The sequence below is a fragment of the Lagenorhynchus albirostris genome, chromosome 18 (assembly GCF_949774975.1).
Source record: "Lagenorhynchus albirostris chromosome 18, mLagAlb1.1, whole genome shotgun sequence".
In the NCBI taxonomy this organism is placed as follows: domain Eukaryota; kingdom Metazoa; phylum Chordata; class Mammalia; order Artiodactyla; family Delphinidae; genus Lagenorhynchus; species Lagenorhynchus albirostris.
The window spans coordinates 66,236,760-66,257,453 of NC_083112.1; the positions used below are offsets into that span (position 1 = coordinate 66,236,760).

General features: G+C 41.8%; 1 protein-coding gene across 11 annotated transcripts in view; it reads left to right on the forward strand.

The window, feature by feature from the left end:
* MBNL2 (muscleblind like splicing regulator 2) overlaps positions 1–20,694 on the forward strand; it is a 152,580-nt gene that overhangs the window by 88,822 nt on the left and 43,064 nt on the right. For all 11 annotated transcript variants that reach the window (XR_009536670.1, XR_009536671.1, XR_009536674.1 and 8 more), the window contains exons 3-4: positions 9,625–9,789; positions 17,967–18,167. Coding sequence is in view for 4 of the 11 variants with exons in the window: in XM_060128821.1 (XP_059984804.1) it covers positions 9,625–9,789; positions 17,967–18,167 (366 nt within the window). In the remaining 7 variants the exon portion in view is untranslated. The remainder of the gene's footprint in view (positions 1–9,624; positions 9,790–17,966; positions 18,168–20,694) is intronic.

A 20,694-nucleotide genomic window follows, 5' to 3' on the forward strand; every position in this document is an offset into this window, starting at 1 on the left:
AGAGGTGGTAGGATCTGGGGGAAGGGGCCAGAGTGACCAGAGAAGTGGGGAAAACACCTGACAGGCCACAGGCTTGGGACTGTGGCTATCTTCTAAGTGGAACCGAGGTATTTATACCCAGTAAATGTCAGCCTTTAAGGCTGATTGTCTGCCAGTGTCCGAATTCCAGGAAGTTCCCTATGGTGGGGGGGGGGGTAGGTGATTGACCACATGGTTTTCAACTCAGACTGAAAGAGACTGTACAATAACAGAAAGTGTAAAACAAAGTTTGTGTCTTGGGCTAGATTTCACTTATTTGGAAAATGACCAGCTTCTGAACATACTGATCAGCTGATGATAAAAAAAAACAGCAGCCAATATTTCCTAAGCATTTGCTTTGTCTCAGGTGCCGTGTGAAGGCCTTTATAAGGCTTCGGGAACTTGACTGCCCCCCCAGAGTGGTCATGAAGTAGTCTGGCTCGTTTTAATTGTCCAAATCGCCAACCCTTACTCCCTACCTACCCACGTCCCTCCGCATATACGCAACTACATAATCCGATAAAGATCTTAGTCTGACGTGATATGTGCCTTCCACTAGAGTCATCCCTGGCCCCCAAGCTAGGCAGAGTTCCCTACAGTGTGTTCACAAAGCGCCTTGAATTCCCCCATATTGTGGCGTGGCTCACTGTGTTTTGACTGCCCATTTACTATCACAGGGCTCGGCACGTGATTTGCTGGAGGAGAGAGAGGAGGACAGTCATTCGATAACGTGCACTGAGTGCCCACCGTGTGAGGGTCTCTGTACTGAGAAGTATAAGACATAGACCAGAAAGGCCTGCTCTCCCCACACAGGAAACATCCTAATGCTGTGAGATTAATATTGCATAGAGCTTCTGTTTCACCCACGGCCATAGCCACGCATACACGGATGAACGTGATGTCAGGAAACTGGACACTCTGAAGTCAGACAGCAGCTAGACCGGTTTTGTGTTATGTCGGTACATTATCACAATCCACACTGCCCAGTGTTCCTCTGTGACTCAGAAGATATTAATCTTTTAGCTAAATAAAATAATTTTGAAATGAAGCATCTGATGCTTGGAAATCAGTTTCCTTAAACCTCTGGAAAATGGAGGGACTATTCTTGGTCTCACTGATCTCTCTTAACTAGCACATTTTCAGTTAACATATAAAGTTAACAAGATGGATAATCCTTACCAGTAAAGACAGGGCTTGGCGCCTCAATCAAACTGACAAACAGCTCTTTCCAGTCATAAGACACGGTAGTCTGAGACACTTAAACTGCCCAGGCTCAAGGACAGAGAAAAGAAGTCGAAGAGAAAAACAGTGAAAAAGAATTCTTCACATAATTGGAGAAGCAAGGGAAGGAGACACGCTCAGTACATTTTGAAACATATATAAAAAAATAAACTTGAGGGCTTCCCTGGTGGCGCAGTGGTTGAGAGTCCGCCTGCCGATGCAGGGGACAGGGGTTCGTGCCCCGGTCCGGGAAGATCCCACCTGCCACGGAGCAGCTGGGCCCGTGAGCCATGGCCGCTGGGCCTGCGCGTCCGGAGCCTGTGCTCCACAACGGGAGAGGCCACAACAGTGAGAGGCCCGCGTACCGCAAAAACTAACTAACTAACTAAATAAACAAACTTGAGTCTTAATGTTAACAAATTAATTGATTGACTAATTAAATTTCTCAGGCAGCCAAATCCATTAAAAAATAAAATTGACACGTGCTCTGAAATGGCAAACTGCAAACAATTCACCCTCTTTGCCTCTCCTCCCCATTTATTAATTTTTATGTTTCATCTGTTTAAACGGTCACAAATTAGGTCTTAACAGCACAATAGTGCTTGAAGGAATAGGGCAGTTACATTGGCATGACTATAATGAGTCACAGATCTGCTCCTAGAGCACTGGTGATGGCCCCAAGGTCTTCCAGCCTCTCCGGGAATTACAGGCTGCCCTAAATGCAAACCTAGAGAGGGCAGACTCAGAAGCATTCGCAGCTCCCTGTAAGGAAGGGAAAAGCGCCAGCTTTGGGAAGAGGGCTGGACCTCGCCTGCTCAAACCAAGGCCTCTGGGTTTTTTCTCCCACTTTCAAAAACCTTGAGACATTTTGAAACTAGGGAAACTGAGGCTGTGAGCACCTGATTCCCCCCCAGCCAGTTTAGTCACTTAGAAAACATCTGCTAAACACTTTACATGTCACAGAGACCAAAGCAGTGGTCTATTTGACTGAATTTTCCACTGTAGGTACTTAATAGATCCTCCTAGACTTAATCGATTTTGACTTAATTTGCCACGTCTGCTGATGCACTTCATGCCCCGCCTGTCACACAGACCGCTCACAATTCTCATAACATATTGGGACTGTTGCCAACATACCTCCCAGGTGTCACCCTTCACTGTAACTGTTGCTTTATGTGGCTTTCTCCTTTTACTAGATGAGGAACATTCAAGGGGGAAATAGATGTAGAATTGACAATGTATAGCAAATTATGACTTTTTTCAGAGCAACTGTGGCCGTCTCTCGAGCTCTCACAGACATCGGAAAGAGTTGAGATATGGGAACATCATCACCCCCATTTGACAGATAAGAAAACTGAGGCACAGAATATTATACATTATCTGCAAAAGTTAATCTAACCGTTTAGGGATGAAGCCACAACCAGAATTCCAGGATTTCCCCACTATAATGCATAGCTGCTTTAAACTCTGCATTAGTCATGCCATGTTAATCAGGCCTGGCAAGTTTCAGCAGGACAGATATCAAAGAAAAACAGATCTGAGGTTCTTCCAAAGAGAGAAATGGCCAAGGCTGGTGCTAACTGTGAGAACAAGAATAGTGTTAAAGAGCTTGGTAGACAGGCCAGAGAGAAGCACCGTGATACAGAAACTGAACTAGTTATCAGCAAGGTTGTTTTTATTTTTATTTTATTTATTTATTTATTTGCTTGGTTTTGGGCTGCATTGGGTCTTCGTTGCTGCGCGTGGGCTTTCGCTAGCTGTGGTGAGCGGGGTCTACTCTTTGTTGCAGTGTGTGGGCTTCTCGTTGCGGTGGCTTCTCTTGTTGCGGAGCGTGGGCTCTAGGAGCGCAGGCTTCAGTAGTTGTGGCACACGGGCTTCAGTAGTTGCGGCACGCGGGCTTCAGTAGTTGCAGCGCACAGGCTCTAGAGCGCAGGCTCAGTAGTTGTGGCGCACGGGCTTAGCTGCTCCACGGCATGTGGGATCTTCCCAGAACAGGGATCGAACCTGTGTCCCCTGCATTGCCAGGTGGATTTTTAACCACTGTGCCACCAGGGAAGGAGGATAATAAAAACTTACAGAGGGCTTACTATGTGCCAGGAACTGCTCAAACACTGTATATGCATTAAATCTTAATCCTTACGCAAGTCTATGAGGGGGGAACTATTGTTATCCCCATTTTACAGATGTGGCAACTGGAGGCCACAAGGTCCCATGGCAAGAACAGCAGAGCTGGATTTTGAGCCCAAGTGGTCCAGTTCCAGAGACTGTTCCCTTTACCACTGGTTTCAACTGCTTCTCAAGGGAAGGTTCCAAGATAGAACAGGCTTCAGGAATGTGACTCCAGGACATCAGGATTTCGCTAAGTTGGTTTCACGCGTGCGGAACGCGAGGGAATCTGAGAGGTTCTTCAGTGGCTTCCATGGACCTCCCAAGCAGGCTCCTGGACTCAGAGCATCCCAGCAGGCCACTTTGGGAACGCATACCATTTGCCCTCAGTCTTAGAGTCAGATTCTCCATTCCACAGCCAGGCCTGCTCCCTTGAAAATACCATCACATGCTGAAAGCAGTGAGCAGCCAGGACCCAACGGGAAGAGGAGGAATTCAGTGGATCAGGCTGTGACCCTGGGCCTCAACTGGAATTATTTCCCAAAAGGGCCTTTGTAGAGACTGCTGATCAATGGCGTGGCCCACACTAAGAAACAATTTAAATTATCCCCGAGTCGTACAGCAGGGGCCTATTGTCAGTTTGAATTGCAGATCATATAAAATCCATTGCTTTTCCCATGGAAAACTAATGGGATATAGTTGTCTGTTAGCTATTCCTATGGGCCAAACTCCTATTGTTAATCCCTTTAATAATCTCCTAATTAATCTGTTTTCTTTTTTGCTTCCATATTTTAATTGACTTTTTCAATTAGGAGCATACTAGGAAAAGACTCTAAATATTCCTGGTTTTAAAATAAGCAATTGGAAAACCTCATTTTCCAATTACGCTTTTCCTTTCTCACACCAACCTGATTCTGAAATTTTTTCTTAGCCAAAGCTGCATTTATTTTCTCCCACGTCATGCAATGTAATGACCACGTAATTCCGATAGCTATGATCTGTTGTTCTGACAAGTACATATTAGTTATTCAGCATCTTTCCTCATCCTGTTAAGAATCAACATGGGTATTCTGCATTAGAATCTTTCATGGTCGCTTATTTTAATAAACTTAATTCAGCTTGAAATTCTCACTTGCTTCTAACCATCCTCCCTAAACTAAATTTTCCTGGAGTAGAGATTATTTTGGGAAGCAGAATGAAGTGCACAAATCCTATGTAAACTACGTCAGAATTCGGTTATTGTTTTTAAATAAGCGGATTCCAAACAATGCGAACCATAACAACATTAGAGATACAAAATCTAATAATCAGGGTAAGATTTTATACGTAGCGTAAAACATAAATCTGATCTTGCGCTTCTCCTGCTTCAAAACTTTCAGTGGCAATGAAGTTCATAGCCCTTAACTTGACTCCCAAAGTTCTTTGTTATCTGGCTCTAGTCTACTTCTTCCCGTTTTATCTCTTATCATCCCCCCACTGCAACCCACACCCCCTTCTGTATTCCAGCCTTGAGAAACTTCAAGAAGGCCCCCAGATGGTACATTCTCCTAGCACGTCCTCTTCCTTTTGTCCTCATTTTGTATCTCCCCCTCAACACACAAATACACACACACACACACACACACACACTTTAGCCCTCACTCACTCCCTTGCCAAGTTCCTTCTCATCCTTCAGGTCTCAGTTTAAATATGTCACTTCTTCAGAGCCCTCCTTTGCCACCAGTCTCAATTCTGACCCTCTCCCACCATTGTCTCTCAGCCTTCTCCTCCAGAACAGGGACCACAGTTTGTAATTATACATTTATCTGTGTCACTGTTTGGCTAATATCCGTCTTTACCACCTGATTGCAGGCTTCAGGCAGGGAGGCAGCAGATCTTGTGTTTACTCACCTTTAGTTAACTAGCACTTAGCACAAGACCTGGTACACAGCAAGGTCTCAATCAATATTTGTTGAATGAAGGAAGGAATGAGACCCTAGCCCGGAAATAGACCAAGAACAATGGTGAGTGTGATCCAGACCACCTGTCATTTCCAAACCTGCTGCATCCCACCCGGGGTGGGCGGAGCCCCTGAGGGCTGCAATCTCCACATTAGACCCTGGTGTGGGACCATCTGCCTAGACTCCTCCAGGGCTCCCATTTTCCAGTTCTAGAAGATTCTTCACAAAGACTCTGGAATGGTGCCCTCCCACTCCATCCCACAGAAGCTGTGCCAGCCCCCTTCTCCAGGGGCTGGACCCTCACCTCTCTTATCTCTCGGAAACAGTGTTTAACCAAGGGAGGAAGAGTTAAAATAAAACAAAAAAAAAACAATCCTAGCAGCCACAGGAAGACTTTCCCAAGACATTTTCGTCTTCATTTCTTGGACTAAAATTGGGAGACGCTATTTTTGACACTTCTGTTTTGTTTCACAATGATATACAAAGATGCTTTACATTTCTGCTCACTGCCCTCTCCTGTAGGGTTATGACAACTTGCTTTGATAATCAACAGTTTTTGTGCGATGATGTGTATCCTGACAGATCTTACGCCCTAACAAAAATTTCCTTACCAATTGTTTACTGTGTCAAATAGTTATATTTTGACAGTAAGTTTTCCTTTAGGATTTTAGAGTCCTATAGTATCCCTTACTAAAATTCTGCTGCCTGGAGTTTCCCAGGCTTTGAATTGTATGCCTCATACATCTGTGCTGCAACACCCTTCAAAATATTGATGCTAGACTGAACTATGTTCCAGGGCTCTCTCCTCAAATATGGATACTTGCAGAAATATCCTGAAGACTTGAAAATAATTTTAAACATAAGATATTTGAATAAGTGTAATTAAGTACTGATTGTTTTTATCATGTTTTGAAATGAAAAGCTACTCTAGAGAAGAAACAAAAAGCCAATCAAAACATAACTAAATCTGTAATCCTGCATTTACTGTAAAGAAAATGACATACAAATATCTTTTCTTTCTTTGGTAATGCTGACAACGCTTCCCCAGTGCTTACTACGTGCCAGGCATTCTCTACACCTTGTGCCTGTATTAGCTCATCTAATCCTACAACAGCCTTTAGAGGAAAACACAATAATTATTTTCATTGTATAGATGAAAACACCAATATACAAGAAATTCAAGTAATCTGCTCGAAGTTACAAAGGTAGGAAAAAGCAGAGCCAACTTACGTGCCCATGCATCTGCCTCCAGAGCCTGTAAGCCTAACCACTGCTCTGACCCCCTTCCGACAGACAGACCCAGGCAAATGATCTTTCTCCACTCCCAAATCCTCATATATATTCTATTATATATATATATATTTTTTTTAATTTTATTATTATTATTTTTTTGCGGTACGCGGGCCTCTCACCACTGTGGCCTCTCCCGTTCCGGAGCACAGGCTCCAGACGCGCAGGCTCAGCGGCCATGGCTCACGGGCCCAGCCGCTCCGCGGCATGTGGGATCCTCCCGGACCTGGGCACGAACCCGCGTCCCCTGCATCGGCAGACGGACTCTCAACCACTGCGCCACCAGGGAAGCCCTCCATTATATTTTAAATTGTGTTAAGTAGCCTATTATTCTATGAAGGAGAATGCTAGATTTTTATCCTCCCTGGATTTTTAACTGTTGCTAATAAATAGGTTAGTACAGTGAGGTAATTGAGTCAGATAAACCTAGATTTAAAATCCAGCCCTACCACTTACCAATTATATAACCTTTGGAAAGTTTCTTGATCTTTCTGAGTACATTTGCTGTTTTGTAAAATAGGGATCATTACAGCTGTTATAAGGAGAAAATGAGATAACCATGTATAAATTGTCTGGTACATGGGTAATCAGTAATATACCTCACTCCAAGTGTGTAAGTAAGAACAGTAGGAAATTGTATTAATTCTCATGGAAAAGAAGGTTCCATCAATAAATTACTAATTCGATGTTGTAAATCATGTTCCATTGGCTGAAAATAGTTTATGTAGTTCCTTAAGAGTCCCAGTTGTATCAAGAGATGACAGCATTAACAAAAAAACCATATTTTTCTAGCCTCGTCGAAATTTTTACCTGAAGCATTACATTAGAAGACTAATGATCAAATTGACAATTATATGAACGAGCAAAATAGAATAGCCAGACTGGTAGAAGTGTGGATGTTTCACAAATTCCAGCTCCATTCTATGGAACTTTGTTTTCCCAAACCCTCACGTGAGGCCCTTTGTACATTTGTACACAGAGGCCCATACGTGTACCCTGTATACATGAGCCTCTCTGGGTGTCATCTTCCAAGTGAACTGACTGTGTTTGAAGAGAGTTTGAATTGAGCTTGTCAGAGAGAAGCCTGGGGAGACTTATCCTCTATACAAGAAATGTCACTCTGTTCAATTCTCCTCCACCCCTGATGATGGGCAGTAGCCACGTCCCGTGACCACCTCCCACAATAGATGATAAGAATGTATTTGGACACCTGACATAAGGCAGCCAGTCCAGAGACTGGTCATACTCCTGTGCTCTAGGAGATGGCCCAATCTGAATGCTTTCTTGGAGATTTTATTTTAGAAAATCCAGAGACTTGGGCAATTGTCAAGGGAGGACAGAAAGAGAAGTAAAATAAGACATGCCTGAAGCAGGTAGGTAGGGCTGGAGGGACCCTAGGACATCACAAAACAATGAGCAAAGTAAAGTTAGGATTAAAACTTTACCTTAAAAATCTGCAGACAGAAGTAGATGGAGAGAGAAAGAGATTTCTAGACTGCTTTGACTTGGATTATTTTTTTTTAACTTTTTATTTTGTATTGGAGTACAGTTGATTAACAATGTTGTGTTAGTTTCAGGTGTACAACAAAGTGGATTAAATTGTGGGTCCAGTTTGCCAGTATTTTAACAGTGGACCTTCCAGTACTTGACCCAAGATGTCTGTTTTCTCCCTTAGGATGCTGAATGAAACATCGACAATATGAACTTGAGCCTAAGGAGACATGCTTCCCTTGCCCATTGTTACAGAATAACTTTAGTGGAAATGTGACCAATTCCTCCTGGGGTCCCCGGTGCCCGCCTCTGTGTCCTCCCTACAGAGGGCGGCACAGCCTCTCATGCTGCTAACACGGGTTGATGAGTGCAGAGCACCAGGCTGAGCCCAGGACTCCTGTCTGCCCTTCTCTGCGGCAGTGTAGGAGGCTGACATTTGGGAGGGAGCCTGCGCCACCACAAGTACAGCTGAAATGAGCAGGGGGCAGCGTGCGAACTCCAGATGTTTAGAATTAGGATGACTATAAACAAATTTGTTTGCCCAGATCCACCCAGCTTGCTTTTTAAAATTACTTTTATATTTGGTAAACAAACCCATATTCTCTTTTCTTGGTTGCAAATAAGACTAATTCTTTAGAGACTGACAATCCCCATACTGGTTAACACAGTTCGTTATTCTTTCTCCAGAAATTGCATACTTCACATATCAACGTGATTCTCTCAAAGTTTTGAAAACTTGGGAATTCAGTATAAACACTACCATTTGTGATTACTCTTCAAGACTGGTTTTAGGCACAACTGTCACCTAATTAATTTTTTTTTTCACTTTGCCAACTTTAACATCCTGATGTTACTTTAGCTGTAAACACTCTTCACTACCTCATATTGTGACATTTAATTTTATACAACTGTCACGGGACTGGGGCAGGGACATGGGCTGCAGCTTTCGTGTATTAGAGCAAACTGGTCTGTTGCAGGTGATTATCTGAGTTCATGCCTGGAAATTTCGCCTGTGCATCAGTTACTAAGAAATGTCCGCTCCTATTCTACCACCGCCTCTTCTTCAATCATTTGATTTAGGGCTGTCTTCAGCCACCCTGGAGCACACATTTCAAGACCTTCTGATTACTCTCCCTGCTGCACAAATGTGGCGCATAATTATTCGCATTTTGTTATCACTCCAGCACAAATCAACGTTTAGCAAGTTCAAAGCTTCCTTTTGATAAGTCACAATAAATATGCTCCTCTGATGGCCCCCCACACTGCCTAGAAGGGTCCGACTTTACTCTCAGCAGTCACGTTTCCTTAGGGTCTTTTGTCAGAGTTAGAATCCACTAAAAACAACAACATTTCAGGACGCTTCTCTGTTCAACAGGTCTGAGCAAGGCTGATAATCATCAAATGCCTGATTCACCCCTTGTATGTTCCAACATACGTGTGCACGCATGTGCACACACACAGATACACACCTTCGTATATAAGGAATGATTGTGAAATGGTTGACAACAGAGTTGAAAGCTACTTATGACAGTCCTAAGACCAAAACTCTTTCTTCCAGGGCCGTTGTTCAAGAGAGAACTGCAAGTATCTTCACCCTCCAACACATTTAAAAACTCAACTCGAAATTAACGGGAGGAACAATTTGATCCAGCAAAAAACTGCAGCAGCAATGCTTGCCCAGCAGATGCAATTTATGTTTCCAGGAACCCCACTTCATCCAGTGGTGAGTACATTGCATCTCATGATGGGCTTGATGATTAAAGTGTTGGTACAGGCAAGGCCACGTTGACCTAAAATGGTGTCCCCCTACTTTGTCTCTTTGGCTACCATTAAAGCAAATAGCTTTGAAGCTAATTAGATGCTGAAAATAGGGTTTTTTAGATTATTTAAATGGAAAAACGCATGTAGAAACTGTAGGCAAAGACAATTTCTAATCAATATCTGGGAAATCTGTGTCACTCCAACTAGTGACAGTAACCTCCATATTTCTCACCAGTAACCTCCATATTTGAACCATCTTAGAAGGGCAATAGTTCTACGTTCTCATTTAGAGTATGAATTGATGATCTATGCAAAGAAGAGATTCTGATGCCTAAAACATTATTAGCAATGCAACAGATAGATTATTTAGTTCAATGGTATCATTTGAAGGAAGGGGAAAATGAAACCACAGAAGTTAGTGGATTTACCCAATGTCCTGCAGCTAATCAGTTGTGGAGCTGAGCCTGGACCTCAGACATCTTGACCAGGGCACTTTCTGCAGTCTGCTCCTCCTGGAGCCTGGCAGAGGCATGAAGGAAGGCTGCCTGAGCCACCCACGCCTCCCATCTCAGAGGCCTGCAAAGGGTGCAGGAGCTGAGGCAAGGCCCACAGGATTAAACGCCCAGGGAGTTCAGTACTGTGTCATATTTTCTCCCTGATTTCACAGTGTTTGAAAGTACTGCCTTAAAGGTCTGGAAATTGCTCTAGGAATGAGGCCCTGAGAAAAAGGAGTGCATTTTTGGGCTTTAGTGAATTTCATTTACACTTGTAAATTTTTTGTCAAAAACAAGCTAATTTTTTAAAAAACAAAGCCAGTGAAGTGAGTGAAATTCGCTCTTTTTTAAAAAAAAAGGTGCATAAAAAAGAGATGATTGTTTAAAAATCAGTCTTTATTGTATGAAAATTCTATGTCATTGAAAGATGCTAAATGAAAAGGGATAGCTACCAGGGAGTTACATTTTCTTGTTGTGCGTCCATGAGATGAGATGGGGAAGGTGGGGTTTGGTCCAGGAAGAGGGGAGAGAATCTGGGCAGATTGTTGGCAATTCTGCTTGTCTCCGGGTTTCTGCCCAAGAATAGCAGCACAAAGTAGCCAGGAACCAGCTCTGCCCAGAGTAAAAAAAAAAAAAAGTGCAGGTGCAGGGGACTCCAAGATAAATCAGCTACAGTCTTGTGGGTGTAGACAGACTCAAGGAAAAGACAACATAAGATTCAGGCCCAGGGCATTATGATTTTGGATGAGGCAGGAAAGGCTGCCTGAACGAAGTCCCAAATAAGTACATCCTAAAGGATGAGTAGGAGTTACCCTAGATGTAAGGACAACACAGGTAGAGTTCTGAACACATTTAACACCAAATACAGGCGTTTAAGTGGATCTACTTAAAACCATTCACACGTATAATTTACGGTTCTCTTTATTGATACACACGTATAAATTATTTTATTAAATTACCTAAATGCTAAAATAATTTAATTATACATATTAAATGACATCTATGGGAATAAACTTAGAACCACCTAGGTCAACATAGCAACAGTGCATTATATCGTTTTAATCATTCACTACTTATTTACTTAGAATTTGTAAGGATTGACCCTGGTACCCAATAATGGCAATGTTAATAAGAAAATTCCATTCCTGTTATAAACTATTAGTTGAATTTTCTTTGAAAGTTATGTTTATGTATTGTCTCATATATTAATTAGAAGACAATAATCACAATTACTCTATGAAGAAGGAATATTACACTTAAGTATTTTAATAGAGGCTTTTAAATCGCAAGAAAAATTAGAACGAAAAATGTAATAAACTTAAAAATCATTAACTCTACAAACAAATAACTTCAGAGTCTCAGGAATGAATTAGTGACCTAATACAAGGTAGTAGGCCAAATAATGGCCCTCAAAGGTACCTGGAAATGTAAATGTCACCTTACAAGGAAATAGGGTCTTTGCAGATGTGATTAAGCTAGGCATCTTGAGATGGGGAAATTCTCCTGGATTAAATGCAATCACAAGCATTCTTATAAGAGAGGCAGAGGGAGAGTTGACACACATACGGAAGAGGAGAAAGGCAATGTGCCCGTACAGGCAGAGACTGGAGTGATGTGGCCACTAACCAAGGGATGCCAGCAGCCACCAGAAAATGGAAGAGACAAAGAATGGATTCATCCCTAGAGCTTCCAGAGGGAATATGATCTTGCCAAAGCCTTGACTTTGGCCCAGTGAAACTGATTTCAGACTTACGGCCTCCAGAACTATGAAAGAATAAATGCATGTTGTTTAAGCCACCAGGTTTGTGGGAATTTGTTAGACCAGACACGGGAAATTAATACATGCAGAAATTGCTTAAGACAAAGAAATTGATAAACATAAAGTAGCCAGTATCCCTCCATTTTTAGGTTTCCTTCTTAGGTAAACTTCTCTAAAGAGCTATGCATATTTTTTCCACTCCCTTTATCTCCCATCTCCCCTGAACCCATCCGCTGAAATCTCTCACCAGTGACCTCCATGTTGCTAAACCAATGGGCACTTCTGCTTTTATTGTACTCTTTCCACCTCTTAGTAACATGCAATCAATCTCTCCTTCGAGGAGCACCCCTCGCTCTCTGATCGTTCCTTCCTCTTCTGACTCCATTGCCCATTCTTTTCCTCTGTTATATGTTGAGGCTGCTATACACTGATGTTCCCAGTGCTGGACCGCTCTCTCATTTACCCTCTCCTTCACGGTCTCATCCATTTCTGAGGCTCTGAATCATCTACAGGCTGAGAACTCCCAAATGCACGTTCCCAGTCCAAACCTCTCCTCTGAGTCCCAGGTTCAGGTATCCAGCTTCCTACTGGACTCACCTTCAAATTTCTCACAGGAACTTGACATGTTCAAGACCCATTTTTTTATTCTACTACACTTCCATCTCAGTATGTGCAACAAGCAGTTTCAAACCAAAACCAAGCAGATTCTCTCACATCCAGTTCATCAGCAAATCCTGTCATATGTGCCTTCAAGTCCATCTACTTCTTCTCCCAGCACCTCGTCTGAGCCGCCAAGTATTTCAAAATACTTTATAAGCTGTTTCCTCCTAATCTCTCAAGTTCCACTTGCTTTATTCCAATGTACCCTGCACACAGCAACCAGCATAAAGTTGCCTTTAAACACATAAAGGCATCATATCACTCCCTTTCTTACAACCCTTCGCCTTCCCATTTCACTGGAGACAAAGCCTAAACATGTAACCTTGACTTTATCTATAGTGTCATCTGTGATCATGTCCCTTCCCAGCTCACCAACTCATTCTGGGCCACTCTTCCTTTGTCCACTGAGACCAAACCAAACTTTCCGTTCTGTGAACACACAGAGCTCTTGTTTGCCTCAAGGCCTTTGCTTTTGCTGGAAGTTTCCTACTACTCTTCACGTTTTAACTTCATCTTATTCATAAGGACTCCAACTCTATCCTCTGCGACCCACCACCAATCTCTGTCGTTACCAGTGAGGCCTCCTCATTTCTGCTTACCCATAAGAATGAACTGTCATTTTATTTCTTTGTCCTTCCCCATTAGGGTTTAAGTTCAATACATGCAGACACAGTGTTCTGGCACCATGTCTGTACCACCGATGAACATTTACTGAATGAATGAAAATGCAAACTGCTCTTTCCTCTTCTGTCTCAAATTCATTACATTTCAAAAGTCTCATTCACCTCATTCCTCCTACCAGTTTTTCTTTCTCCAATTCCTAACAGAGTGTAACAGCAATTCTTCCTTCCCTTCCCTTCCCTTCCCAGCACACTGCCCCCAACCCCTCACCTCCCACACAACCTTCCCACGTACACTCAAGATAAAGCAGCAGGTGGGTAGCCTCTAGTAGGACAGGGATTCAAGAGCCTATGCAATCCGGTCCTTGGGGGCAAGGTCTAGTGTTGAGTATTCTGTGCTCCAGAGATGCTTCCGGGAGTAAAGGGAGAAGGCTTAAGAGATGTCATGTTTTAGGCCTTTCAGTTTGAGTGCCACATACCTACCCTTTGAAGTCAGAGCTTTCTAAATGTATGAGCTCTCACGCTCTTGTTTTAAAAAGTCAATTGACTACATTTTAGAGCCATAAAATACCTCAGGCCACTTAGTCATTCCTCCCCAGCCCTGATCCTTCCTCGCCACTACAAAATATCAAAGAGCATGTGCGCACATGTGAGTGTGTGATCTCTGAACCCAGACCTACTGCTGTAAGGTACTGAGAAGGAAGAGTGGAGAGCGAGAAACACAGGCAGGTGGGGTGAAGTCCAGAGCGAAGACGCCAAGACCGGCATTTCGGACATGATTTTCTTCCAGAAGACTCTCTGCAGCTCTTGTCCTCTGGCCTCTCTCAGTGCAGTTAGTGCTGAGAGACGAGGAGGACCAAATGGATCTCGTCTCAGACCACCTGGCAACAGCCCTCCTGCGGGAACCGCAGGGCCGCTTCTCCCAAGCCCTATCTCGTGGCCTTCCAGGAGCAGAGTCACCTACCCTTCTCTTAGCTACCAACTCCGACTCAAGTTCAGACATCAGCCTCAACTCCACCTGGAGACTTTAATTTGAATCCAGGATCTGAGACCCACTTTTCCAGGCAGCTGTTCAGAGCAGCCCTAACCTCCTGCCTGAGGGAGGCCCTGGCTGACGGTGGGACACGGCTCCCCGCCGATGCTCACTCTGTACGCTTATGTCTGTAAGGGCAGCTCGTGTTTTTGTTCCCTCTTCTGTTTTAAGAAATTACCAACGAAATCTAACAAGTGCAGAGGAGTAAAAACAGCCCCAGACTGGGAGCCAGGGGTCCTGGGTAGTTTGCCTTGACTCTGCCTCGGCAGCGCTGACCTTGGGGAATCCACGTGGTCTCTACTCTAAATTGCTTTCACCTGAAGACTGTGCAGTTCTCGCTGCCACGCTTGCTTCTCGCGGGTATTGAGGAGATTAAAGAAGACACAGTGTGTGAGAATGCTTTGAAAACAGCCGAACCTTTCACAGATGTAAGGTATTACTGTCAATGATGATAATAATAATAATAATAATATAGTGCCCATCTCTGAAAATTACCATAACTGTATTTTTTTTACTATTCAACTTCAACAGAAAACACTCTAGACAAAAAAAGAGAAAATATCTAATTGAATCTATCTTCATAAAGCCTATGAACTTTTAACTTTCACATGAAAGAAAAAACATACTTTCCCAACCTATATTTCAAAATAAAGAAGATATTTGCTATCATTTAGTAAGATTTTATACCTCTATTATTATATTGCTATCCTGACTACATTCCTGTTATAGAATCAATGGACAATTTGGGGGAAAAAACCTTTATTAATACTGATTTTTACACTACTAATGATAGCTGCTATTTCTTGCGTTCCAACCATGCGAAGTATTATAAGACAGAACTAACACCTTGCTCAGCCCAAGTCTTGAAGCTAAGTAGTTTTACTTCCCTTCTGCAGATGAGAAAACTAAAGTTCAGAGAGGTTGATCTCCTGCCCAGGGTAAAGATTAATAACTGGCCGAGCTCAGGATTTTGAATTCCTGTCTCCCTTTGTCTAATATTTGTGTTTTTACTTTTAAATAATACTCTCTGTGACCTATATTACAGCTAACATCAATAAAACGAACTGCAACATTCCTTTTCGACCATTAAATTAGATGAACAGGGAACAAAATTTGGCTAATGGCGAGAGATTTGTTGATATCCAAAAAGGTTTTGGGAAATGGGTTTTGAGGTTCTGACAGCCCACTGACAGTCAAGGTACAACCTGAATGTGTGTCCCTACACTGACCCGGGCTTCAAATTATCTAAAACGGAGGGAGGTTGGGAATTTGCTCCAACAGAAAGTCAAAAATGGAGATGTGGGGAGGGCTCTAATTTCTAAATGTTTACTTCAATCATTAGCCTCTAGATTAAATTACACTACTAGTACTGGTTTTTCCTAATATTTATTTTCACTCCTCATCTATGACAGTTGTCCCCAAACTGGGGTGCACATCAGATCATGTAGTAAGTATTTTTTCATGCAAATCTCAAGGACCCTGCCCAGACATATTGAGTCAGAATTTGTGATATCTCTATTTATGAAATTCCCCTCAGGCATTTCTGATATAGCTGGTTCTTTGAATCACTGATCTGTTGTGATTTATGACCTTTCAGAATTGATTTTCTTAAATCCTAACATTATAGAGCCCTTATACCATTTAAATCACTTGGCTGCTTTTCAACAGTACTAAATTATAAAAGCTACAGTTACTGAAAACCACAACGTTCTATAATTATGACTCAAATGGGTTGAAAATGGAAAACATTCATGTATAAAACTCTGTAGAAAGTCAAGGAAGAAAAAAACTCCTAACTGCCATCAATTTCCCATGTTAAGACCTCATGAAGCAACTTTCCCCCAAAGTGAATTTTATGTCAGAGCCATAAAGATCTAAGAGCCCCTCGTGCGAGTGCAGCGGCAGCCCTCTAAGACCATTAGAATCACCTCTTCCATCCCTCCCCCGGCCAGCCACTTCAGTGAAGCCTTTCAGCCTCTCCAAGAAATCCCCGCACAAACTATCAATAATTCACTGCTGTCTAACATCATCGTTTGTAAAAGATATTTTTCCATTATTGCTGTCAACAAAAAACGTAATACACACAGATTATTATTATTTTTCCCATATGTTCAACAACTCAGAGCTATAAATAGACAACAAGAATGTTACCCACAATGTACAAATAGAGAAGTAGCATGACATGGCCAACCACATAGTTCAATATGAGAAAACTGCATTAACATGTGATTGCAAATACCTAAAATATCCTAAAAATAAATAGGGTAAAAGTCATCCAATAACTAAAAACAAACAAAACAAACAAAAACTATTCAGATCCAATTCAGTGCAAAGTTTATTCTAAGAAAAATCTTTAGCATCTTAAATTTTTAACATCAGCTCTTTGAAAGTGAAGCAAAAGTTTGTTGTTCTCTTAAATGTACATTTTTAACATTGGCTCTTTAAAAGTGAAGCCAATTCCCTGGTGGCGCAGTGGTTGAGAGTCCGCATGCCGATGCGGGGGACGCGGGTTCGTGCCCCGGTCCGGGAGGATCCCACGTGCCTCGGAGCGGCTGGGCTCGTGAGCCATGGCCGCTGAGCCTGCGTGTCCGGAGCCTGTGCTCCGCAACGGGAGAGACCACAACAGTGAGAGGCCCGCGTACCGCAAAAAAAAAAAAAAAAAAAAAAAAAAAGTGAAGCCAAGTTTGTTGTTCTCTTAAATGTGCATTATTTCCTTTCTGAAAGGCATATTTTCAGGTGAAGCTTTTGAAAACAATCATCCCGTCAACCTTCTAATATACTTCTTCTAGACACAGAGTATAGTGATAGAGAAGTTTAGTGAGGAACTCTATACCTTCATCACTGCTGCGTTGATTTTGTGACCTAGGAAACCAAAGCAACTTTTAATGGCCAATGGAAAAGTTCAAGCCCTTCTGTCCAACCTTTCAGGAAAGGAAGATTGGATCTAGACATAGTTGAGCTAGAGCAAGAAACAGCAGGTCTAGATGTAAGCTGCCTATGAATTTTGGGGTTATATATGCTAGTGATAGAATACGGAAACATACTGGTAAATCCGAGCAAAATAAAATACCAAATAATCCCCACTTTTTGAGAGTGTATAAACTTGGTCAGTCTGAAAATCAGTCTATAGTCAAGTGTTTTTCTTTCTTCCTCTCCCTTTGCGAGACACGTAGGAGAAATCAAAGATTATGAGTCAGCATTCCCTAAGTTTTACTGCCTTCTTGTTGTAACATTCAATAGTTTGGAATGATGAGCAATTAGGGTGAACTTATTCTTTTCTTGAGAACACTTTCATGGGAATAAAAGTTTCACCTGGTCCCTGTAGTTAGGTTTCTATGATGTTCTCCCATGTGTTTGTATGGTTTGGGGAAGAGAGGATCTGTATGGACTTCATTTTTATTAAGCAAAAAACAGAGAAGCTTAATGAATTTTCACAGTTCAGCATGGATCTATGCAATTAACATAAAGAGTCTTGTATGCAATGAATGAATTTTGCTCAAATGACACTTGCTGGTGATTTTTAAAAGTTTTATTCTAAAGGAATCTTTGTCTTGTGTTATCTTCCTTTAACAGCCCACTTTTCCTGTAGGTCCCGCAATAGGGACAAATACGGCGATTAGCTTTGCTCCTTACTTAGCACCGGTAACCCCTGGAGTTGGGTTAGTCCCAACGGAAATTCTACCCACCACACCTGTTATTGTTCCCGGAAGTCCACCTGTCACTGTTCCGGGCTCAACTGCAACTCAGAAACTTCTCAGGACTGACAAACTGGAGGTACTTCAATTATATTTGTGGTTTGAGATGCATTTGTGGTAGAACTATACCTCTGTGTAAGTGAATGCTTGTAAGATATTAATTCAGTCTTGCAAAACCACCATGCACACACATTCACCTAAAAGGCATGCATTCATAATTCTATTGTTTGAATTTAAGGTCAAGTATGAAGGAAATTAGTCTGTGGGAAAAGAATAAGTTTAATACAAACAAAAATCTGTTGTGTGGAATGTGTGTTCAGGGGCAAAATATGTAATGACCAGTGGAACATTGAATCAATCACTATGCAGGCCACGAAGATGGCTCCCAAGGGCTCCAGCTGTTCCAGGCGTGAACCTTTGCTGGGTCCTGGAAAGGTCTGGTAACGGGCAGGTTAGGAGGCCAGCAGCCAGGACAAGGGGGACACTCAGGGACAGGGGTGGGAGGACGTAGGACTGTGACTACTGACCAAGTGGTATGATCATATTTCAGTATTTGAAGAACTAGTATGGCTGCTCTAGCATGTTCCAGGATATCAGCCCCAGTTATGTATAGGTAAACGGGGAACTGGAGCCTGGGAAAATCTAATTACTGATTTGGGATATTTTCTTTAACTTAAATTCAAGTGATCTACAAAAGTCAAGAAAACACAGACTTAGAGAACAAACTTATAGTTACCAGTGGGGGAAGGGTGGGGGGAAGGGATAGTTAGGGAGTTTGGGGTTGACATGTACGCACTGCTATATTTAAAATGGATAACCAACAAGGACCTACTGTATAGCACAGGGAACTCTGCTCAATATTATATAACAACCTAAATGGGGAAAGAATTTGAAAAAGAATAGATACATGTGTATGTATAACTGAATCACTTTGCCGTACACCTGAAACTATCACAACATTGCCAATCAACTATACTCCAATATAAAATAAAAAGTTTAAAAATTCATATATTTATAAAACATAATTCTTAAGTCATGAGTCAAACCAGCTCACCTGTACTTTACTAGGTAAAATTTCTCTTTAATCAGTTAGGGCATTCATCCATTTATCTTAACTACTGTATCCTATGACATTTAATAGAGCATTTTATATGGGTGTGTAAAGAGTCTGACAGATTTTTCAAAGAGTTCCTTTAATCCAACCATCAGTTAGTTGTTAGGTGATATATATGTATGGTTAGGATGTACACTGTGCTTTATCTTGGATCATTTGAGAATGTTCTTTCAATGAGCATTTGTTTAAATATTTACCCAATAAATATTGAAAATGATAAAATGCTGCCTAATATCAGCTTCCATCTGGAGTATATAGATCCCCAAATGAAAAGACAATAAACTCCATCGCTACTGTTTTGATCAAGACTAACCCTGTGAATACCGAACAGACCTTTCATGGGACTGGAAAAGTGTTTGGGGCTCCACCTGGTGGACCCATGAAGGTTTCGTGTTCAGTACGTGACCGTGTGGTTTAGAAAACAAATTAAATCAGCTGAGTTGGGAACAAGTTGTCCTTCCCAACAGGATTGGTAGACAAAGACATATGTAAAACTGATTCACGAGGACTTTAGCAAAGCAGCTTGCAATTCATTTCAAACCAGGAATGAAGTCAGCTGCACACAGAGCCCCTTGGTAAATGCCTGATGGCTACTCTACACCCCAATGCAGTCTTAGCCTGGAGTCATTCCACTTACAGAGGGAGGCATACTCAGAATCTGTGGGAACAGTTTAGTAATTTTTATTTTGTACATTTTATGAGCTAAAGATGGAATGTTGGATTATATCCAAAGTAGAATGAAACAATTAAAAATTTTGTGATTTATCTGTTTACCCTTTAAACTCGCTTGGTCACTGGTCAGTGAAACTGTATTTCCCAAGTACTTTTGACTCTCACAAGGCTCAAATGTCATGTCAGTGACCCTTCCTGTAATGTCACTAATGATAAAGATGTGACCCACCACTTGAGCACATCAACTTTGGATGTGGAGCCTGAGAAGAAAATAACTTACAATTTTACTAGTAATTCTTCCCTGATAATGATATTTATAAATATAAGTATTATGTATATATGTTATTTGTGTTACTTGACGTTATCGGTATTTAGGGCAAGGTTAAGAATACTCTTTAAATTCCAAAGAAAATTTTCTTTAAACAGTAAACTCCTGATCCACGAGAATTCTCAGAGGATGGAGCATTGCAGTTACTTGAGATTTCAGGATAATTAAGGATTAAGGAATAAAAAAAGAAACAATACATCAACACTTCAAACTCTATTCTACTTCCCTCCTTTTACTTCTTTCCCTTTATCTCTTCCCATATTTCTCTCCGTTTTATTTTGTATTTTTACCTTCTTTCTGTGCTGTCAGAAATAATAATAGTGTGACTTAAATGAAAGTTTTGGTGTCTTAGATATCGTAGTTCTTCTAATTTATGAGTATAAGCATACGTCAGCTTTATGGAGCAGGACAGACCTATGGGAAAACGGGAGTATTCACGTTCACTCCAGCCCCACTCCCCATCCTCAGAGAGGAGAAACAAGTTCGTCACGT